Here is a 24,276-nt window from a genome sequence, read left to right on the forward strand (position 1 = left end):
CAAACATTACGTTCTGTTTGCTTCCTTCTCCTGTAATGTTGGAATATCAACACAACAGCCATATGTGGGCGTACTCAGTTTAGAAAGTGAAACTGGACCCTCTGTTCAGTCAGAAAACAAAACTGCCTGCAAAGGGTAAAATAAACTTATCTTTGAGGGGGTGAGATTAGTAATAAAGTGTTGGAACATGAGCAAATTCCCACAGCAGAGGATGGTAGCATTTGATTATTATTATTATTTTTAATGTGACTGACCATAAAAGTCATTTTGTTTCTTTGGTGGGAACAGGGAAGAGATCCACCTCAGTTCTAGAATTTTTATCCTTAAACATGACTTCTTTGCTTTTTTGTTTTAAATTGAAATGTAATGCCTAAAACACAAAACAAGTGTTATGCTAGAAGATGCCCTTCCAGGGGCAGCTAGGTGGCACAGTGGATAGAGCACCGGCCCTGGAGTCAGGAGGATCTAAATTCAAATCTAGCCTCAGACACTTAACACTTACTAGCTGTGTGACCCTGGGCAAGTCACTTAACCTCAAATGCCTCACAAAAAAAAAAAAAAAAAAAAGATGCCCTTCCAGAAAATGCTCTGCCCTTTTTGGGGAGATCCTTATTTTGGAAGGGACCTCATCAGTTTGACATTCATTTTAACTCTTGTCCCTCTTTTATATCTTCCATTTAGGAGAAACATCTGAATTAGTCTTTTGACCAAACATAGCACTAAGTTGTCTTGGGAGTGGGTAGAGGGTCTCTGAACAGGATTCATAAAGTATGTGATTAAAATGCTATGTGAGCTTTTAGGTCTTTTTCCCAAAGAGATCATGGAAAGGGGAAAGGGACCCACATGTACAAAAATATTTATAGCTGCTCTGTATGTGGTGGCAAGGGATTGGAAGTTGAAGGGATGCCCATCAATTGGGGAATGGCTGGACAAGTTGTGGTATATGAATACAATGGAATACTATTGTGCTGTAAGAAATGATGAGCAGGAGGAGTTCAGAGAAACCTGGAGGGTCTTGCGTGGGCTGATGATGAGTGAGATGAGCAGAACCAGAAGAACATTGTACACAGTATCATCAACATTGAGTGTTGATCTACTGTGATGGACTATATTCTTCTCAGCAATGCAATGGTACAGAAGAGTTCCAGGGAACTCGGGATGGAAGAGGCTCTCCAAATCCAAGGAAAAAAAAAAGAACTGTGGAGTATAGATGCTGAATGAACCATACTATTTCTTTTGTTTTTGGTGCTGATGTTTTTTCTATTTTGCGGTTTTTCATCATTGCTCTGATTTTTCTCTTATAACATGACTAATGCAGAAATAGGATTAATGTTATTATGTATATGTGTGTGTGTGTGTGTGTGTGTGTGTGTGTGTGTGTGTGTGTGTATAACCTATATCAGATTACCTGCTGTCGAGGGGAGTGTGGAGGGAGGGGAGGGAGGGAGAAAAATCTGAAACTGGAAAGCCTGTATAAACAAAAGTTGAGAACTATCTTTACATGTAACTGGAAAAAAAATAAAATACTTTATTAATTTTTTAAAAAAAGGAAAAAAATGCTATGTGAGTCCATTGAAACAAAAAATTCTGGTAAACATTAAACTTCTGGTAGAATAATCTACCCGTACAGAAGAAAAGCTGTTAAAACCTTATAAATAGAATAACAACAGATTCTGAGAACACAAACAGATCAGCATAAACTCAAACTTTTGTTTTTCAGGTTATATTAAAAGAAAAAGTAAAAGAACTGAATCTGCATGAGGTGAGTAGTGAATCTTCCGTGGTAGTTAACTCAAGCATCCTTGTTTTAAACAGAAGCTTCTGTGGTGGCATGAGCGGCAGCCCTGAAGAGACTTCATACAGCCGAGGCCCTTGACTTGGCTCTGACAAAGCATTAGACAGTTTGGGGCAGGCGTGCTTGACGCTCGGTAGCTTCACCGTCAGCTAGAGAGAGCTTAACTCGAAGCTGTTTTCCCACTCGGGATAATTTGGTCGTGAGGCCTTGATGTAGTTTTGCCTGTGGTTACTTATGAGCAAAGAGGATGTTGCGGGAGGGGGTGGGGGTGGGGGACCAGAGCAAAGGGGTGGAATTGGTGGCCATGGAACAGAGGGAAACAAGCTGGCAAGGGGATCCTTGTGCTTCCTTGCCTAGCACTGCCCTCCAACCACTTTTCTCTCACATCTCTCCATCTGCTTTAAATCCTTGGTCAGCCAACAGGTAATGGGATGGTACAATTAACTAAAGCACTTTTTGTAAGTTTGGTTGATTTGTTCCCCATAATATTATGTTTATCATATCAGAGACCTTGTAAAAAACAAAACAGTCATTTTCTTCCCTGCATAAACACTATAGAGCATAACTTATTTCTCTCATAAGAGAAAATTAGGCAACCCAGAAGCTCGTGCCCTGTCAGGAAGCCCTGGGTTAGGCCAGAGTGCCTACCCTCAGACACTAGCTGGGCAAGTCCCATCACATCTCTCGGCCTCAGTTTCCACAGTGACAAAATGGGAATGGTGGTAGAACCTACCTCCAGGATTGTTGCGGGGATCCAATGAAATCACTTTGGAAAGTGCTTTGCAAACCTGAAAAATTCTGTATACATGTGACCTATCATTACTACTGTTATTCTTATCATTTTCCCGGAATACTGTGATCTGCTGCCCACTCTGAATACAGCTTATTCAGATCAACAACTAATTTTTAAAGCCCCATTTGTATAATTATTTAAATTATCAAAGGTGGTCACTGGATTCTTCTGGTGAGTTTATCTGAGAGTCACTGTATCCTCTTGACATGAATCATTTTATATCAACAGAGAACCCTTTGGGTGTAAAGCCCTAGAGAGTACATGCAAGTCAATCAACATTTATTAAATGCCTACTATGTGGCAGGCTCTGTGCAAAGCATTTGGCCATTTGATATGTTTCTCTTAACACACTAATTGGCATGAATCAGGGGTGAATTTCTAACATTTTCTACTTTAAATGTCTTGCTATTTTCTCATCCTTTCATAATCATATGTTACTGGTTTGGAAGCAAAATGGATAAGAAAGTAACTAAGGGGAAACAGAATAAAAGATTGGTAAGAAGAGAAGAGCTAATGAGAAAGAGAAGGGTAAATTCTCCAATTGCCAAATGGTCAAAGGATGCAAACAGGCTGTCTCCAAAAGAAGAAATCAAAGCTATCAGTTGTCATATGAAAAATATTCTAAATCAGTACTGATTGGAGAAATGCAAATTAAATACCTCTGGGATACCAGCTCACACCTATCAGATTAGCTAACATGACAGAAAAGGAGAATGACAGATGTTGGAGGGGATGTGGGAAAATTGGGACACAAATGCTCTATTGTCGGATTGTTGAGCTTATCCAGCCTTTCTGGAGAGCAATTTGGAACTATGCCCAAAGGGCTATCAAATTGTGTGTCCCCTTTGACCCAACAACACCACTACTAAGCGATCAATGAAAAAGGAAAAGGACATATTTATACACAAATATTTATAGCAGCTCTTTTATGGTGGCAAAGAATTAGAAATCAAGGGACTGCCTGTCAGTTGGGGAATATCTGAAGAAGTTGTGGCATATGCTTGAGTTGGAATACTGTTGTACTATAACAAATGACCAGCAGGGTGCTCTCAGAAAGACTTGGGAAGACTCGCATGAATTGAAGCAAAGTGAAGTGAGAAGAACCAGGAGAGCATTCTACACAGAACCAGCAGTATTGTAACATGATCAACTGTGAATGACTTCGCTGTTCTGGTCAATACAACGATCCACAACAGTTCCAAACGACTCATGGTGAAAAACACCATCTACTTCCAGAAAAGGAGCTGACGAGCTCTGGGGGCAGACTGAAGCGTGTTTTCTTTCACTTTGTTTTTCTCGGTTTTTTCTTCTGCAACACAGCATGACGTCTTATATATAATGCATATCATATTTCTTGCCTCCTTTAATGAGTAGGGAAGGAGCTAAAGGAGGGAGAGAATTCAGAACTGAAAATTTAAAAAAACAGAAAAAGAAGGAGCTGAATAGGTAGATTTCAGTCACCTGGCGTTCCATACAGGGCCATGTCACCTGATGGAATGAAAACATGCCCAGGGGATGGCAGGTTATCAAGAGATAGAAGATATAAGAGCCACTTTTCAGCAAACTGGCTTGTGTCCTTTTACTAGCTAGAAAATCCCTGTTTGTTACTCAAGTTTGATCCTCAATTTCTCAGTACTGTCTCTGAAATCTGAGAAGCCAGGAAATTCCAAATGACATTAAAAAAAAAGATCTGTAACTCACTGTGTTCCTTCAAAGCACAGCTCAGATGCCACGTCCTCCAGGAAGCCTTTTCTGATTTCCTAGTTGGCGTGCTTTCTCCCTCAAATCCAGAAATTACTTTGTGTTTATGCTGCATGTGTTTTCTATCATGAGGACCCCATCCCCCATGAGGACTCCTGCCTGAGTCTTGCAGCTGTGCTGCAAATCTCTTCCATAGTGGTGGTGAATAGGGGCAGCTAGGTGGCACAGTGGATAAAGCACCGGCCCTGGATTCAGGGGGACCTGAGTTCAAATCCAGCCTCAGACACTTGACACTTACTAGCTGTGTGACCCTGGGCGAGTCCCTTAACCCTCATTACCCTGCAACAAAAAAACCACACCATAGTGGTGGTGAATACCTTCAGTGAGCCCATGTCTCCCTGTTTTATGCCTCAACTCATGTAAAAGAGTCATTCACTTTTTCTGTTGTTAGGTCTTCCAAGGAGTCCTGATGGATATCACTGTATGGGTATTTGCAAATGGCATTTTGAAAATTATGTCAGGCCCCAAAACACTGCAGATCCTCTTAGAGGATTTGGCCTGTCCCTCCCCACAGCCTAGAAAAAGGGGATGAAGAATGTTGACTGCCCAGATTTCATCAGGAATTTGGATGCCCCATAGAGCTTATCCAACAGTTTGTATATCTAGGACAGACCACATGGATAAATGGTGAAATGAAGAGGAGGGTGATAGCAGGTCTTTGACTGACCCCAAGTCACCCATCAAAGCAAAGGTCCTTGTTTTCAACACTGACATTCTACTGGTGTGGCCTGTGTGGCTGTGGTCCTCTGCCCTCCAGAACCCCATGAGGAGCATCCTGCAGAGGGCAGTGGGAAGAACAAAAGAGAAGCTCCGAAGAACAGAGCAAGATGAACCTGCCCCTGATCGCGTGACATCAGCAGAGAGCGGGGAGGTTCCCACATTCGATGGATGACCCACAGTGAACACTGGGCAGCTCACGGACAATGTCCCACAGGAGGCTTCTGATCGGCATCGATGAAGAGGAGTCCTGAATCACAGCAGTCATAGGTGTGCTGGGGTGTCCTGAGCATGCTTCGTGGCACCTGGGCTCTGGACAGCAGGATGCGAGCACACGGAGGGCAGGCCCTGACACCTGGCACAGGGCCCGACCCACAAGGGATATTCACGAAGTGCTTGTGAAATCCAATTATTAGACATGTGTAAAAACTGACACAGTCTATTCAAACGCTTGTAGTTTGTGTTCAGGTGAATCGTTTAACTTTGTCAAGTGCAATGGACAGTTATTTCTTCAGGACCAGTTACTATGTGGCAGTCAGCGTGCCACATTTAATAGGTGCACCAGGCAGTCTGCCAAGTGGCAGAGATGCGGACAGCAAGGGCGATGACCCCTGCCCTCCGGAAGCTTCCATTGTGGTAGGGAAGTCAGCACTGAAGGAAGGAGAAAGAGGCCCTGCTGCTGCACGGCCAAATGGCTCTGCGTGGCCTGCTTCTGGAACGGGAAGGAGTAAGGAAGAACAAACTCAGTGCTCTCCACACTCAAGGAGTTTCCTTCAGTCTTCTTAGGGAAATGGCAGGTGCGCAGCACCCCTGGAAGTGTCTGCAAGTAAATGTGACTGAGCTTTGAGGAGAGGCGCCAGCACCCGGGAGGATCAAGGCTGGCCTCCTGGAGGAGGAGGCTGTAGAGTGGGGAGACAGGAGATGAGCGTCAGGGGGAAAGATCACAGAGTGATCAGGCCAGGAGGCCAGCCCAGCATGTGTGTGAAGGGCAACCGGGCCTGCAGATCCAGTTGAGAAGGGCTTTAAATGCCAAACGAGGATTTGTGTTTTTATTGTAGGGACAACAAAGAGCCATTGGAGCCTGTTCTAGGGCAGGGGAGGTGATGGGGCTAAACGGGGCTGTTTCTGTCCCTCTAGCAGTTGTGCGGGAAGAAGGATTAGCAAGGTAAGACCTGAGCCAGGGAAGCCAAGGCAGAGACCACTGAGGGGGACTGAGGGCCCAGCGAGGGCGTGGTCCAGATGAGTCAAAAAGTGGGGGCGATGGAGGTCAGAACAAGATTGACAGCTGACTGGACATATGGGATGAGGGAGGGGCCATCCAAAAGCATGAGCTGTCGGGTCGGTGGGGTTAAGATGCCTATTTATTATGTAGCTTTTACCATAACTCTTCCCCACCTTCCACGGTACCCACAGCTACAGACATATCCTCACCCAACTTCACTGGTTCTGAGAAATACAGTGTTAAGTGAAATGACATTTGGAGACAGTTGGTTTGATAATGCAGCTTATAAAACGGGCAGTCGGCCAAATGACATTAGAGTGAGTTTTATGACTTTACTGCGGGGTTCGGATTCTAAATGTGTTATTACAAAGCGGCATAATCGTCTGCAAGATGTTTTTAGTTAAGAGGGTGTAGAGCCTTGGTTTTCTGGGTGGGGTCAGACTGTGATGTCAGCACTCTAAGAAGTTGAGGGGCCTTTTTCTCCTAGTATAGATTGCCAGTTCTTCGTAATTTCTATTTTTAGAGAGTTTTCAGGGGCACAGAGAGATTAAGTTGCCCAGCATCGCATACACAGTGGGTGTCCAAAGCAGGATTTGAACCCAGGTCTTCCTGAATTACCTAAACTTAGTCCTGTAAACTCTTTGAAACTCCCTTTCCTCAAATTCATTCTTTTTCTTTTTTTTAAGAAATCATTAAGCACCAGCCCTGGAGTCAGGAGTACCTGAGTTCAAATCCGGCCTCAGACACTTAACACTTACTAGCTGTGTGACCCTGGGCAAGTCACTTAACCCCAATTGCATCACTAAAAAAAAAAAAAAGAAATCATTAGGTGGCATATAAATTTAATCTGCATTATTAATATTTTTCTTTATCTTTTGACTATACAATCAACCAATCAATATATTGAGTCCTAATTTGTAACATTTGCTGATTTTAAGGCAGGAATTATCACATTTAAAATTTCATAATTGGCTCTTTCAAGTTGGTATGAGCTGGATTGTGCATACCCTTGGGTCTAGGCATCCCTCAGTGAGGAACATCCCTACATATTCCATTGAAGTCATGAACCTTATCCCTTCTGTATTTGAAGATGGCTAGAATCTAGTTAAAATTAATACCGGAAGCATTGTTGAAGGAGAAAGAAGAAACAAAACAAGTAGCATAGGGAGAGGCTGTGTAAGGAAAAGGAGAGTAATCCCCAATTGACTCTCCCAGTGGTGAAGAAAGTTCAGAAGAAAAAAGGTATTGATTCTCCATGTGCAGAATTCAGCTCTTGTGTTTTAACCACTGGATGGTAGGACTGCTTCCTTCTGCCGTGTGCACATTGCCCAACCACCAGCTCAAGGAAACGTCAAGTGTGCAGTCAAAGCACTGACCCGAAGGATGGCCCTCTGCACAACACTCCATTATATTTATCCATCTGTGGGAGAGGGATTATGCCACATGCCCAGATTCCGTTTTGAAAGAGCTCTTCTTGCATGTTCTTTCTCAGCCCCTCGGGCCTAATGCTGGTGAAGAGACCCACACTGGGGCCTGATCTTTGCTGGGTTTAGCCTTTCCAAACCCAAAAGCTTGCCTTGGATATCAAAGCCCTCCTTACTGACCGTGAGTCACAGGTTGTGATCTCAGACTTGGGCAATGCCAGGGTTGAATCCCAAGGCTCTCTAGGAACAGCAAGGAGCCGGTTTCTTACCCCAGACCATGACCCAGCTCCCGCTCAGGACCTCTGCCCTTCATTGCCCTCCGTTAGGCTCAGCCTGCCAGCTACACCCCCCTCTTTCCTTTGCCCTCTCTGTGACTCATAAGTGAAGCCCTGGCAGAGAAAAACCACCCTCACTTTACAGGCCTTTCCCAGGGACCCTCGTACAGCTTCTGGACCTGCCTTGGCTCCATTCTCTTTGGATTTTGGGGGGGTAGGAGTCTGGAACCAAATTGTTTTTCTTTGTGCATTCCTGTAGCTTAACAAAACAATGCCTTGAAGGGTGCTCGGCACCCTGTGGCTGATTAAATGCTTACCAACTGAGCCAAATGGTTACACATTGCATGTTGTTTTAATATTGATACTGAAACCAGGGAGCAGTTGAGCCCCGGTTCTGGCATGTCTGAATCTGTGGGAATCATCCATCAGGTGACTTCAGCCCCAGGGCAGAGAGGGGCCCCTTTCCTCCACTTGGCTCAGGGACCTGTATCAAGTGATTGGACAAGGACAGTCTGTCTCCAGTGCAGTTCTGTGGCTGCGGAGCAGATAGGGTCACCGAGGGCTTTCTGGGGATCCTCTCGACTCACCTTTTAATTTCTCACTAAATTTTTGCTACTGGTTGCTTTTGAACATTTCATTAGAGAGATGGGCGATGAACACCCAGAAAGGGAAGTAGCGATTTCAAAGCCCAGCTTGCCTCCATCCAGAAGAGTTCATGACAGACTGACCTCATTTCCCTTTTTAACAGAATTACCCAGTTTAATCAGATGAGGGGAATGCTGTAGATCCTCTAGGTCGCAGCAAAGGTGCAGATATAGTAACTTATGCTTTCCTTTTGAAGAATATAGAAGGATATGGATCCAAGATGATAACAGTCAGATGAACTCAAAACTGGTTGGTTGGCCAGGCTCAGAGTCACTGTTAATGGCTTGATGACCCCGTGGCAGGAGGTCTCCGAGGGAGTGGCTCGGGGCTCTGAGCTGGCTCTGTGGAGTTTAACACTGTATCAGTGACTTGGGTAAAGGCACGGGTGCCATGCTTCTCACATTGGCAGATGACATAAAGCTGTAAGGATGAATACAGTGCATTCTTATAAGCATTGAGGTGAATGGGGTTAAATGTCAAGTTTTAGACTTGAGTACAAAAAAAATCCACTTCCCAACCATAAGGTGGGAGAGGTAATAGTTAAGAGTTCTGAAAATGATCTGAAGGTTCTAGTGGACTACAAGCTCCACAGGTGTCACTAAGGCAGTATGGAGCCAAGAAAGCACATTGGACCTTGGTCTGAATGAGGAGAAGCAGAGCTTCCAGGCAGAGGCAGCTGATAGTCCCGCTGTCTCCTCACCTTCTCAAGGCCTCGTCTGCAGGGTGGTGGTCAGCTCAGGAGGCTTCCCTGGAAGAAGGGCATCAGTAAGCTAGAGGGTATCCAGAGAACCACAGCACGGCGAGAGGACTTGAGTCCACAACCTCTGAGGGCCGGTGGAAGGACCTGGGCATAGTCAGCCTGAAATAAAAGTGACCCGGGGGAACATGAGCCTGTCTCCAAGCATTGTCAGGTCTGTAGTGTTGAGGAGAAATCAGACCGGTCTTTAATCTCCCATCTCCAACTGCCTTTCAGACATCTCAGATGGACTGACCTGCAGGCAGACATCATTCTCCTTCTCCCTGTTCCTCCCCCTCCTTCCTTCCCTGTTACTGCAAACTGGGCCCCACCCCCTCTGTCCTCCCAGAGCCCTAGGCTCACAACCTGGGGGCCAGCCTGGACTCCTCACCATCCCTCATCCCCTCCCCTCCCATACCCAGGCTGTCGCCGAGGCCTGTCAGCTTCACCTGTTTAACATCTCTCAAATACATCCCCTTCTCTTACATTGTCCCAGCCTGGCTGCAGACCCGTAGTCCTCTGTGCCTGGACTGGTGCAGTGGCCTAATGGTGGGTCTGCCTGCTCCAGGTCTCTCCCCCACTTCAGTGCTTGCTCTGTTCAGCAGCCAAGGGGATCTTCTAAAGCACAGGTCTCATCATTTCCTCTCTCTCTCTCTCTCTCTCTCTCTCTCTCTCTCTCTCTCTCTCTCTCTCTCTCTCCCTCCCTCCCTCCCTCTCTCTCCCTCCCTCTCTCTCTCTCTCTCTCTCTCTCTCTCTCTCTCTCTCTCTCTCTCTCTCTCTCTCTCTCTCATCTCCTCTCCATCTCATCTCCTCTCTCTCATCATCTCTCTCTCTCTCCTCTCTCTCCCTCTTCTTCTCTCTCTCTGTCTCTCTCCTCTCCCTCTCTCTCATCATCTCTCTCCCTCTCTCCTCTCTCCTCTCTCTCATCATCTCTCTCTCCTCTCTCTCTCTCTCTCTCATCCTCTCTCTCTCTCTCCCTCTCCTCTCTCTCTCTCTCATCTCCTCTCCCTCTATCTCATCTCCTCTCTCTCATCATCATCTCTCTCTCTCCTCTCTCTCCCTCTTCTTCTCTCTCTGTCTCTCTCCTCTCCCTCTCTCTCATCATCTCTCTCCCTCTCTCTCCTCTCCCTCTCTCTCATCATCTCTCTCCCTCTTTCTCCTCTCTCTCTCTCTCCCTCCCTCTCTCTCTCTCTCTCCTCTCTCTCTCTCCCTCCCTCTCTCTCTCATCTCCTCTCTCTCTCTCTCTCTCTCTCTCTCTCTCTCTCTCTCTCTCTCTCTCTCTCTCTCTCTCTCTCTCTCCCTCCCTCCCTCTCTCTCCTCTCTCTCCTCTCTCCTCCCTCTCTCTCCTCTCTCTCCTCTCTCCTCTCTCTCTCTCTCCTCTCTCTCCTCTCCTCTCTCTCTCCTCTCTCTCTCCTCTCTCTCTCTCTCTCCCTCTCCTCTCTCCCTCTCTCTCTCCTCTCTCCTCTCTCCCTCTCTCTCTCCTCTCTCCTCTCCCTCCCTCTCTCTCCTCTCTCCTCTCCCTCTCTCTCTCTCCTCTCTCTCCCTCTTCTTCTCTCTCTCTCTGTCTCTCTCCTCTCTCTCTTTCTCTCTCTCTCATCTCCTCTCCCTCTCTCTCCTCTCTCTCCCTCTCTCTCCTCTCTCTCTCATCTCCTCTCCCTCTCTCTCTCCCTCTTTCTCCTCTCTCTCTCTCTCTCTCTTTCCTCTTTCTCATCATCTCTCTGTCTCATCTCCTTTCTCTCTCATCATCTCTCCATCATTTCCTCTCTTTCTCCTCTCTCTCTCTCTCTCTCTCTCTCTCTCTCTCTCTCTCTCTCTCTCTCTCTCTCTCACACACACACACACACACACACACACACACACACACGCTCCTGCAGCCTCCAGAATCAAATACAAAAGCCTCTGATTGACGTTTAAGCCCTTTATAACCCAGCCTCCTTCCACCTTTCCAGTCTTCTTACACCTTCCTACCCAACACATATGCTTCGATGCAGTGACTGGCCTCCTGGCTGCTCCATAAACACGAGCCTGCATCTCTCACCCGAGGCATTTTTTCTGCCTGTCCCCCAAGCCTGGAAGACTCTCCCTCTTCTGCTCCACCCGCTGACCTCTCTGGCTTCCTCGAGTACCAGCTGAAACCCCACCTTGCGCGGGAAGCTTCCCCCCTCCCTCTGCTCAGTATCTCCTCTGTAGTGTGCCCGTTGCTTGCTTGTACACAGATGTTTGCACGCTGTCTGGATCATGAGCTCCTTGAGGGCCTCTTTTGTATCCCCAGCACTTAGCACAGTGCCTGGCACATGGTGGGCATTTAATAAAGCGTCACTGACTGATGGGCTGGTTGTCTGGTCCCAGAGGGAAGACCCAGAAGGAACGGGTAGAAGGTGCAGAGGGGCAGGTTCAGCTTGACGTCAGATAAAACCTGCCTCTCTAGGCCTGAAGGCCTTCCATCAGAGGCTGAGTCACCCACCACTCGTCGTCAGGTCTGATACAGTGGGGACGCCTTCACGGCTGGCTTGGACTGCCCGGCCAGTGAGGTCCTTTCCAGCTCTGAAACGAAGCCCCACCTGGCACAGGGGAGAGATCCTTGAAGTCAGGAAGAGCCAGGTTCAAATCTTCATTCAAGCACAAAAATGGGAGATGCAGGATAGTATGTGGGTGTACATAAGGCAACACTGGACAACGCTGAAGAAGAGTATAAATGAGAGTGGTGCATGTCACAGAGGAGCAGCTGGTCTCAGAGCCAGGAAGTTCTGGGTTCAAGGCCAGTCATGCTGGTGGCCTAAGGACCTTAGCTCCAATGCTGTAACCTCAAGTCCTCGGGGGTATTCTGGTTGAGCCTTGGAGGCTTGAAATAGCCACACCCGAGCGGAATGAAGAAGACAGAGAGAGCATCTGAAACCTGGGCTACGTGGTGGATGCTGTGCTGCGCTGGTTTGGCTGCACACGCAGACTTTCGTCTTGTCAGCGGTCTTTGGAAAAGACTCAGATTTGTTAAGAAGACATTGATGTTAGGGGCAGCTAGGTGGCGCAGTGGTTAAAGCGCTGGCCCTGGATTCAGGAGGACCTGAGTTCAAATCCAGCCTCAGACACTTAACACTTACTAGCTGTGTGACCCTGGGCAAGTCACTTAACCCCAATTGCCCCACCAAAAAAAAAAAAAGACGACAACATTGATATTGGAAGCAGCAGGGGCCCATTAGCATTGCCCATGGTCGTATCACAAATCACGACCTGGATGTTTATAAGCCTGTTAGGGGTCGTCCTTGGTGAAGCCCACTTAACCCTGGCTTCAGGCTAACACTTTGTCACTGTGAAAGTTACTAGACGAAGCATTTCTGGTCAGAAATTAAACAACAGAAGTTGTTTAATTTCTTCAAGGGGAAAATCAGTTTGGGAGTAAAAACTGTGAGTGAATAATTAATATCTTCATTCAAACTTTGGGCCTGTGGCCTGAACTGAGCACCTGACTCTGGCAGCGACTCCTCTGGACAAGTGATTCCTCTTTTGTGCCTCAGTTCCCTTCGCTTGCCCCTTCTAGCTCCCCTGTGATCCTGTGATCCTCTTACAGCCAGAGTCCGCAGGCCTATAGAGATCTGTCTATGATTGTGAGGCTTGGGTTCTAGGGACAGAGGACCAGGGGAGGAGCCAGACATCCTTCAGGTCTGCTGAGTCTGAACCCGCCCACACTTCAGCGTCCTCGTCAGCAAAACGAGGCTTGGCAGTAGCGGTCATCTGACCCCTTTGAAGTGATATTTTCTTACAGGGAATAACTAAACAAAATTGTTGGTGGTTTTCTAATAGGACCGGTCTGTGTGTCAGTGGTGCCATACCCACACACACACACACACACACACACACACAGACAGGCAGCCGTACACCAGAGGCAGCGGACGCCTCTGACAGCCTCTTCTTGTGGGGCTGCGAGCTGCCCTGGGGAGGAAATGCAGTCCCGGCCTCTGTCAATATCCCACAGGAGTAGAGACTTCCTCCCTTTCTTTTCAGTTGGAAAGGGAACAATATATTATAAATCAGCATTAAGGTGAACCAGATGGTCCCCAAAGAATGAGAGGAAAATCCGAAGTTAGTGCTTTTCCCCTCTGGGTAGCAAACATGGTACCGGCCCCTCTGGGATACAGTCAGCCCTGGGAGAAGCCATGGAGGAGGCACTCAGATTAGAAGTCGGACCTCTGTCATCTCATTCCTTACCTTTCCTCCTTCTCCTCCACCTCCACCCACTTTCATACGATCATAGCTCTAGAGTTAGAAGGGACTCAGACCATCTAATCCAGGACTCCTCATTTTACAGATAAAGAAACTGAGGCCGGGGCAGCTAGGTGGCGCAGTGAATAAAGCACCGGTCTTGGAGTCAGGTGGACCTGAGTTCAAATCTGACCTCAGACACTTAACACTTACTAGCTGTGTGACCCTGGGCAAGTCACTTAACCCCAATTGCCTCACCAAAAAAAAAAGAAAGAAAGAAAGAAACTGAGGCCTAGGGAAGGTAAATTACTTGTCCAAGGTCACACAAGTCATAGGAAGCAAATATAGGGTGGGACCCAGGCCCCCTGATTCAGAAGCCGGCTACCTCATGCACTGGGGCTATATCCAAGTGCTTACATTTCCTACTATGTTTCAAGGTGTATAGGGAGGCTTTGATGTGAGCCACACCTTAGCATCCCTCTGGGGCTGTACAAGGCCTTCAGATGGGAATGGGTAAGCCGATCCAGAACACAACAGCCTCACTTATTCTGAAAAGGGCCCTGGCATGAAGCAGCAGCTGCCACGTGTGGCTGAGACTTAGGGCTTGCGTGGCAGAGCTCCTTTTAGAGGCCCGGGCCTCACGGTCAAGCACTTGGGCCAGGACTGACCCCCAAAGAGGAGGGACTCTTCCCACCAGTGAGCCCCAACCCAGGAAGTGGCTTCTTCCTAAAACACACGACTCCTACAGAAATCTCCCCTTTACACGGGAGCCAGGCCTAACTTAAAGAGCCACTTTCCTGAACCTTAAATTCAGCATCTTTGAAAAATACAGGTTTTTTAAAATGTCACATGAAAATAGGCTCTCAGAGCCCTGAGGCAGTGCCAAACCAAGTCACCAGTAGTTATAAATAGCATTTTACTACAGGCTGACGCGTTGTTTATAGAGTTTCCACATCACAGCAGAAGCGGCAGAAAGGGGAGACCGAGTCCACGTCCCTAGTGCGTGAGCAGCCTTTCCCGTGAACCCTGAAAAGCTCACATGCTGCCTTAAAATAGCATGTGCTGCTGTGGCCTTGGCCGGCCCACCTTCTGTGCATCCCTGGCGCCGGCTGCAGGGAAAAGGGGCTGCAGGCCTGCCCAGGAAGGAGCCTTCCATGCGAAGCTCTCAATAATCTGCCGGGGAAAGTTGGCAGATACGTTTAGAAGTTCTCTGCTGGAGGCTCTTGGCCGCCCTTCCCAGCCAAATGAAGATGAGCTAAGGGGACTGAGGAGGGAGATGGTACTGGTCACACTCACACATTCAGGGCATTTCTGTCACTAATGCCGCTGCTTCTGCCTAAGCATGAAAAGGTGGCTTCGCCAGCCCCCAGTCAGCGGTCTGAGGACAGCCCGGCCGTTACTTCCCTGTTAGGGAGCCCAAGAGAACGCCAGACGTGGAAGAATGCAGCTGGCATTTCAGTTTGCTTGACCTTTTTATGTTTTCAGAACGTTCTTAATCATGATGTATCTGAGTCAAAGACTATATAATTAGTGGATGGCACTAAGGTGCCCAGAGCACTGGGCCTAGAGGCAGGAAGACCTGAGTTCAAATCTGGATTTAGACACTTACTAGTCTGCCTCAGTTTCCTAAACAATAAAATAAGAGCCTCTCCCTCAGGGGGTTGTTGTGAGAATCAAATTATGTATTTGTAAAGTACTTGGCAAATGTCCACAGAATCACCTTTTCTAGAACCAAGATGAGCTACTCCTTGTTTCCGGCCTAGCCATAGCCTTTCTCGGTATGCAGGAGCAGGCCAGATATATCACAAAGTACGTCTGAGCTTCCACCGCGGTGTTCGCTGACTTCTCCTGTTTTTCCACTTGACGGACAGTCACATCTGAGGGAGATGCGTTGGGCCCGCAACAGGTGTGAGGCCCTTGAGGGTATCACATAACCGCCGGCTGGGGCTTGGCTATTTCACATGCTGGAGTGTTTCTAGCAATCGAGTCCTCTCACTCGGGAATGTTTCTTTCAGATCTGTGCGGTTTGTTTAGAAGATTTCAAGCCCAAAGATGAGTTGGGGATCTGTCCGTGTAAGCATGCCTTCCACAGGAAGTAAGTATGAAGCTATTACAATGGCTTGGAATATTTGCCAGCTTATATTGGGACAGGATAGACGTTGTTCAACTTGAAATTAAGGTCCTGTATGGAATAGGTTCACATGCTTATGGGTGTCCCCTCCACACTAAGGCACTGGCCAAGACGAGACACATTACCTAGGTTTCCCCCTTTTGATTTGAGCCGTGTTTAGGAAATCCCAGGAAACTCATTTATCATTGGAACTATTTAAATGGAGAACAGTGTGGGCATTCGGAAGCGCAAACATAGCCCAGATTGACTAGCTCACTCAGTCTTGCCTCTAGCGACAAGACTTTTGTCTTCATTGATTATTTCTTGCACTTGAAAAGGAAAGATTGATTCCCAGTGGATAATATTTTTCCCAATTAGGGTACAAAGTCAAGCTTATAGTGTGAGAGTGGATAGCAAATCAGCAGAATATGGAAAGAGGAACAGGGAAGGAAAACATGTATTGGCCAGTCTGCCAGTGCAGGGGATTGATTCAGCTACCTGGACCTCTGCCCTGGTTGTGGCCGGAGCTTTCTGTTTTGTGTGCTACACAATAGGGTTTTCAGTCAGAATCTGGAGTTTGTGTTTGGCGAAATGCTGTCTGTCCTTTCTTTCCTGGAAGCATCTTCCGGAAGTCCCTTTTATGAGTCCTGAAAAATTGCATCTGCTCCATTTTTCTATAAGAAGAGTTAATGCTCCCCCTTCCCCACCTTCCAAGACTACATATTCTTTAAGTAACATTGAGTGACAAAGAATGCCACCTACAGAATACAGACTTTGACTAGAAGAGGTGCAGAGAAAGTGAGATCTCAGGGCTTACTCACTGTGTCAGGTAGCAGCCCTGAGCCTATCCCTGACCTTGATCCCAGACTGAAGCCCCAGGAAATCTTGCTCTTCAGAAGGGACAGGCACCATTTCAGCCCTGCTGAGGTTTGGTTGTTACCTGTCGAATTCCAAAAGGCTAAAATTCACACATCGTTTATTGTTCTCTTCAGTGTGAAGACTAATGTGTGTGTAAGGAATGTATGGGGCAGGGCAGCAAGGTGGCACAGTGGATAGAGCACTGGCCCTGGATTCAGGAGGACCTGAGTTCAAATTCGGCCTCAGCCATTTGACACTAGCTGTGTGACCCTGGGCAAGTCACTTAGCCCTCATTGCCCTGTCCCCTCCCCCAAAAAAGTAATCCAGAAATGTATGGCATAGGAAGGGTGTTCCCTGGACATAAAGGACAAGATGCCCTCCAGAAATGGGCCATGAGCTCCTTGGCACGGTGACTGATGTCCTTCTGTTCCTTTGTCCTTCACTTTCCAGGTGCCTCATCAAGTGGTTGGAAGTTCGAAAAGTGTGCCCCCTCTGCAACATGCCTGTTCTACAGCTGGCCCAACTGCACAGTAAGCAGGACCATGGTCCCCCACAGGGACCCCTCCCTGGAGCAGAGAACATAGTCTAGCTCTTCCCACGGAACAGACTCTTGCACACACGATATCAAAATGAATCCCAGGCAGAGAATTCCAAGTCTCTGAATTGGCCGTTTTCTGCAGTGATGCACCAGTGATCCCCGTGTCTCCCGATGAGCTCCCGGTGAGCTTGGAGCCCAGATGTTTGGATCTTGTCACCACCAGAACCCTCTGTGACCATCTGATGCCCTGAGCCTGCAGATGTGGCTGTCGGGGAACATTGGCTTCAGGAGGGTCTCCTGGGAGCTTTGTCACCCTGTGTGCAGCCCAAGCACTTGTGTCCAAGTAGAGTTTGCCTTTGCTAAGCAAGAGTGGGTGATGGTGAGTGGGATTGAAAGGAGTGTGGCCTGAGCCTTGGAGGCTGGTTCCCCAACCACCGGACTGCCAGGTGAAGACATGTGCAGACCATGCATGAAACTTGGCAGCAGCAGCACGTTCCCTGTAATCCCCGAGCCGAGTCAGCCGAGTGACCTCATGAAGAACCAGCGGTCCGGAGGCCCAGCGCAAGGCTCCTTGACGTTCTTTTCCTTGAGGAGCTGTCTTGGCGTCCTGCCTTCTGATGACAAGTCCCGGGCAGCTGTGGGCCTCACACCCGTGGGCTGTCGCATGTTCACCTGGAAACATGGCGCATGCAAGATTAAGCAAGGGAAGAAGGAGTCTGTGGCTGTTCCATAGCACTGCACACTGGACTTTTGCTTCTTTTCAACCTCCAGGCATCAATTAACATGAGACAGATAAAGAACTTCTAGTGTTTAGCAAGATCTGCGAGAACCATCATGTTCTCATCAGGACTTCCAGCCTGCCAGAAGTGAGTGACCAGACTTCATTGGAGACCCAGTGGATGAGGGAGCTTCTGGACAAGGTCATCATGACCCCCAGTGACTCAGAGTGCATCCACAATCTCAGAGTTCATGGCCTGGGCCATCAGTGGCTATACTAATAACCGCACAGTCAGACTGGACACCAGCTCCCCTGAAAGTCAGCCCCCTAAAAGAACCACATGCCCAAGATCAGGCCGAGCCAATTTGGCAACGTGAAGAATGTTGATCCCACGACCTTTTCCTTTCCTCTGTTCTGTCTGTTCAGCCTCAGTACTCCCCTTTGCTTCTGGCTCTCTTCTCTCCATCTCTTATTCTTATGGTTGAGTTTCAGGTTAGTTCCAAGGCACTGGACTTAAAACATCCCATGGAGGGAGTGCTCAGTATTTTCCGAAGTGTTGGGACTTGTAAATATTGTCTTCAGCAGCACACGGCCAAGGACCCACTGGTTGTATGTTTGGTTTTGCACTTAGATTTGGAGCACTTCATTATTTAAAAGCATATTTATAGAAGAACTTCCATTGTTTTTTTTTCTCCTTAGCACTCACAAACTTGTACACAAGTGACTCAGAAGTACCTGATCTTTGGGGAGACCTGAAGAGTTTGTTAAATTAACTCTGAGAAGGAAGCAGCTGGGCCCGTGAGCTATTTTCCAAAGTCTGTCCTACCTGCTTGGCATGATTTCTGGACTGCCCTCTTCATACCCACCTAGGCTGCTAGGCCTTTAATATGCCCCCCCCCCTCCACCGGCGGTGGGACCTCTCCACTTCAGAACATGGAAAGCCTGAGATCTCATCCTCAAGTGTTTCAGACTTGGGCCACACCCGATCCCCACCATCCATTGGGAATCACAAAGGGACCACTCAGTTGATTCAAATGACTAAGAGGTTAGAGACAGAAAATTATTAGCTCGAAAAAACATTGAGTGTTGGGTTCGCTCTGAAAACTGCTGCTCTGGGGAGCCTCGATCAATCAGCTGTTTCCTGTGTGCGACCTGTGTTACCTTCAGGCTGTTCTGTTTCCTTGACAAGGCGGTGGGAGTGAAGGCTATTTGATGCTAGAGCTTTAACCTGTTCAGCTCCGCACCCACTTCCTGAGCCACTCATGGGAAGGACGTCAGTTAGAAGCACTCCCACCTCCCCGCTGACTTTATCACATCTTTCTTTTTTCTGTTTTTCTGGCGATTGTTAAATGCTGGGAAACCAATAGATTTGCCTGAGCTTTGATGAAACAGGTTTACAGTAAAATATTTGAAGCGACCAATGTCAGGAGAGAAGGTTTGGCTTGTCTCTAGATCGCTACAGCTTAGTTATCTTGTTTACAGCCAGATCCTAGAATTTTCTAGGAATGTGGAATTGCTTTGGAATAAGTGCCATTTCTTCCATATAGGGCTGCAATCAGAATGGAAATCAGAAGTGTGGATACTGGTGAGGCTTTCAGCTTGTACTTCTCTTCCCCTCCAAAGCGGTTTCTTCCATCCCTGCTATTTGTGGGTCTGCATCCTTTGGGGCCCCGTCTGACTGCCCAGCATCATCGGGTGGGGGACCTCACCAAGTGACTTCATTTTTTAAGAGCAAAACGTTTTAGTTCAATATCTCATATACTGTTTCCAACTGCAAGCTTGTTCAACTGTTTACTGTGTAATCCCAACTGAACTCCAGTGCACTAAAGACCAAAGCTACAGAACCAAATTGTCTTATCCTTTGCAGATCAGAAAGTATTAGAACTTGATAGTCATTACAGATGTCCATCTCATGTCTACACTATGGATATGTGGCTACTTTTCTAGCAGAGTCAAGGCTATGCCCGCAAATCCCTTGCTAAGATGTAACGTGAACTGATGTTAAGAAAGCAGGTAATTGGGAGAACTGAGTTAGGGGATTACAGAAATCTGTGCTCTGGGACCTGCTTAGTCATCAGCTTCTCTAATACACTGGGCCTCCATGCCAAAAGCCAATCACATCCCTTAGTCTCTCAAACTCTATATGCCTTGAACGACCCTGACCTAGCAGATAATGGAGGTAGAGATTCCGTGGAGTCTTTGTCCTCTAAGCCAAGCCAACAGATCCTCATTTAAACACTTTCACCAGTTGAATTCCGTGTACTGGTTCTGCCCCACAGAAGTACTAACTGGGCTGTGCTTGTATACTCCTTGAATTCTGGCCAAAACAATAGAGAACTGTTTGGTTATTTGTAGTTACCAGCGTGACACCAGGATCAAATCCAACACAGAGAAAAAAGGGAGGAGGAAGGAATCCCTTTGATCCTCGCATCAGGCCAAAAGCCCTGGTAAAGTCCACTGGTACTGCCTGATCTCTTGCCCTCCCTTGGTGAGGAGCCAGGGGGATCTGAGCTATTTGTTTTGATGTTCGGGGACCTTTGCCTATTTAATAAATGGTGACTTTTGTGCTCTTAAATGTGAAGGAAGGAAGCAGAAAAGTTGGGCTGGGCCATGAGAGAAGCACTTTGCAGAACTGGAACCTATTGCATTGGTCGGGATTCAGGGACAGGACCACAAAACCTGGGTGCTTTGATTCCAGGCCTGGAAGGCAGCAAAGGCCTTCCCCACTTTCTTCGCTGCTGGGCTGACTGCTGTGGAATGACTCCATTCCGGTCTGTTCCATCGCAGAAGCCGCAGTATTTTTTACTTCCTCAGATTTGTCCAAGGCAGAAAAGAGACCTGCTCGGAGGTGTTTAGGGGTGACGCATAAACGAACCAATGTAAAGGGCGCTGGGCACACGGATGCAAAAGGAGAGAATCCCTGCCCTCCAACAGTGGAGGAATCAGATCTCAGCAGGAAGCAAGTTGTGCTGGTGTTTTCCCCCATTTGCTGAATCCCTCGTACCTAGAACTGGCCGGTGTCATCATCAGAGGTGATGCCACATTCCCACAGCGTGAAACACTGACAACATGCAGAGACCACACAATGGTCACCTGCTTTCCAGGCCAGCACCCGTCAGTTATGACAGGGACCTCCTAGAGGAGGGGGACTGCCCAAGGGCCTTAGATTCCCTTCAGCCTTTGACTGGGCAGAGGGCTGCCCCTGTAGCTTCCCATTAGTGACCTCAGGCTACGCTCTGATCTTCCTGGGCTGAAGCCTCTCCCTGCCTCCGATGGCCTCCCAACTCATGGCTTTCTTGTCCTGTAGTGTTCACGACTACCTCAGGTGCATGATTGCCCACAGCTGGGGGGGTGTCCCCCCCCTTGGGAAGCTCAGCAGCTGCATCATCACACACAAGCCCAACACAGCCATGGGTGCCCAGAGCTCAGCCCTCGGCCCTGCCATTGGTCACAGTTCATCTGGAAATACCCATTCCGGAGTCACGGAACAGACGGAGTTAACATTTTTTGAAACACATTCCTTTCCAGTAAGGCATATCACTGGCTTAGTTGCAACATACTGGACGTCTTTGTTTCTATACAAATTAGAAACTTTCCATTCCTTCCCTCACCCTTGCCATAGATGCCCTTGATTTGACCTTTTAAGTGCCCAACTAAACAGTGATCAGATCTAAATCTTGTCAGAGCGTTCATGGCGGCTCGAGCCAAAGACATGGGAGTGACAGGTACAATCCTCATTCTTCTCTTAGTTTAGCCAAGTCTTTTCCATGATCGTTAGAGCTCATTGAAACTTTCCCCTTATCCCCGGTGATTCCTTCATAAAGATGTGACGGGAGGTGGGTGAAAAGGAAAGGGGGCACCGGCGGCTTCTGTCAGGCTGTCTTCAAGATCCTCCTCCCCCCTCCTCTCCCAACTCCCCCATGCAGATGCGGGCACTTGTGTGTGGAGGGTGAGTTGGGAAGGCCCAGGATCCTTAGTGGCAGCTAACCTGCCTTATGGCCATACTTGGGAATAGCTATGTATACGCAAGGCACGTGTACACCACGTTAATTCATTTGTTTTCCTTTCTCCCTGTGTTGCTTTGAGAAGAAAACAAGAATGATATTTTTTCTACAGAATTCCTTGCCTACCCACCCTTTTGTCCCATTTGGAAACAAACTGCTGGGAATAGAGTTTTCACCAAGCCAAACGTGGCCTACCCTGGTGGGGAAAGGGGGGTCCGTGTGTGGTGAATGTTGGGGATCACTGATATATTAGGTGAAATGATCTTGAGTTGGGTGTGGTTGTATTTTTTTTTTTGAGGTCATGGGAACATTGTCCCAGTTATCCATTTGTGTTTCCAAAGTTGTCCATTGGTCAGGGGAGGCATTATGTTCAAACAGAAAGAGCACTGATTTTGGAAGCGGAAGAGTTCAAATCCTGACTGTTGCTACTGGTGTGACCTTGGGCAAGTCCCTGTTTGTCTCTAGACATCAGTGTGCACCTCTGTAATCCACAGGACCTAGACCTCCATTCTAAATCTGTGTATAGAGTGCTGTGGGATGGCGAACCACCCTCCCAGGGGAGGGTCTCTTGTAGGGTCAGTAAATGAGCCTCCTCCAGTCAAGTCAGGGGCCATACCTCACCTCCCCCCCCCCCAAAAAAAGTGAGCTTGAAGGTTTGCAGAGCCCTTTCCTCACAATAACTGTGAGGTAGGGATCACAAGTACACTACACCCATTTTTCAGCTAAGTAAGACTGAAACCCAGAGAAGTTGTCATTTGCCCTGGATCCCACAGCTGGTGATTAGGGAGTTAGGATTTGAACCAAGACTTTAGACACCGAGTCTAGTGAGTGCCCCACTAAGTCAGGCTGCCTCTCTGGTCACCCTTAAATAGCACAAGAGACCACACCTTTATCGCCTGTTTTGTAGACCCAGAGCTATGCACCGATTCCCGTCTTTGTTTCTTCTCACTCCACAAAGGCTCTATGGTTCCCTGGCCTGCGGGCGGTAGATCCGGCCTGTGCTAGCCCTGGGCCAGAAGCACTTGAATCCTGAGCCTGGAAGCTGAAACTTGAAAGGAAAAGCAACCCTAAACAGAAGCACTCTTCAAACCCTGTCAGACTTTCTCCTCTCCGTCCCTCTCTCTCAGATACACGTCACTTTAAACTTTTCTTTACCCAGACTGCGAGGGACTGTCAAGAAAAGGAGGAACACTGTGCAGTCTTAATTTCAGTGAGCTTTGGCATGACTGCTGTCTGGCTCCTTGGGTAAGTGAATCACTGTAAATCAAAGTAAATGGAGATCAGAATCTCAAAGACTAGTATAGATGGCGGAGTAAGCTAGGAAAGTAGGACTTGGGTGCTCCCTTCCACTTTAAAGGAAGTAAAAATACTTGAAAGCTAGGCACTTTGAAGTTCAGATTTAGGATCTGGGTTTGTTACAAAAGTAGTTCTAATCAGCATCATTGGCCAGACCATGCCTTGTGTGAGTGGTCAAGGATCCCCAAATCTGAAGTGTATAATCTTACCCTGCTGCGAGCTATGAGCTCTTGGTGCCAGAACAGAATTCTCCTAGAACTGAATCCCTACAAATGTCAATAGGACTTCTTTCTAATTGGACTAGGGCCGCCCAAATCCTGATGCCAGCACCTGGGCCCTAGAATCCGTGCCATCTTGTTAGCTGGGGACAGGACTCAGCCCCCTAGTTTGCCTAACCAGAGGATACCAAGACACGGCTCTTCGGGCGAGCTCTCCCAAGATTCCTATCTCTCATTTCTTGACCCTTAGAATGGCTGGAATGTCATTCTCCTTTATTGGAATAGTTGCAAGGCAAGATGTGTAGTGTTAATGAATGGACAGTGAATGTTTCTGATGAAAGAACTGACAGTTCCTCCCATTCCTGTGAAAGAGAGAGTTTCTGGTCACGGGGTTTGTGTCTTGTGGCAGTTCCTAGAGGGGATCTTCAGGTGGTGGTGTCCCTTGGGTCTATTCAAGTAGATATCGTGTAACTCCTGAAAAAAGTTTATGAAACTCTGAGCCTCTGGTTTCATAGACATATTTGTACACTAAAAATTCTGCAGCAGAATATTTTTTAAAACATTTGCTGTTTTGTAAGCTATATTTTTGTATATTTAATTGCTATTTTAAAATTCTAATGCATCTTTTGCTAATCACATTCTTGTTTTAAAAAATAAAGTTTGCATGTGGTTGACTTGAAATGTAAATAAAAGCAGATTTTGAAAATACATATTGTCGGAATGATATTTCTTTCTCTTCCTGGTGATCATATTGGCATCACCCAACCAAGGGCCCATTTGAACAAAAGCCCTTCAGTGGGCTGGGGCATCTGTGGAGAAACAAAATATAGATCATGAAGTGTAGTGGCTTCCCAGCAAAGCAGGAGCTCATTCTGGAAGATTCACTGACGCCGGCTGAGCCCTTCGCTGTGCACATCCCACACGCTGTGTTAGACACCACGGAGGAGGCAGAAGCGAGGGGAGATGCCG

At 47.5% G+C, this 24,276-nt stretch overlaps 1 protein-coding gene across 1 annotated transcript in view; it reads left to right on the forward strand.

The window, feature by feature from the left end:
* RNF24 (ring finger protein 24) overlaps positions 1–23,997 on the forward strand; it is a 106,114-nt gene extending 82,117 nt beyond the window's left edge. Inside the window, exons 4-6 of the mRNA XM_043986663.1 lie at positions 1,721–1,762; positions 15,581–15,660; positions 16,984–23,997. Coding sequence (XP_043842598.1) covers positions 1,721–1,762; positions 15,581–15,660; positions 16,984–17,122 — 261 coding nt within the window. The 3' untranslated portion in view covers positions 17,123–23,997. The remainder of the gene's footprint in view (positions 1–1,720; positions 1,763–15,580; positions 15,661–16,983) is intronic.
* Positions 23,998–24,276: the final 279 nt, after the last annotated feature.

This window comes from Dromiciops gliroides, chromosome 2, assembly GCF_019393635.1.
Source record: "Dromiciops gliroides isolate mDroGli1 chromosome 2, mDroGli1.pri, whole genome shotgun sequence".
Taxonomy (NCBI): Eukaryota; Metazoa; Chordata; class Mammalia; order Microbiotheria; family Microbiotheriidae; genus Dromiciops; species Dromiciops gliroides.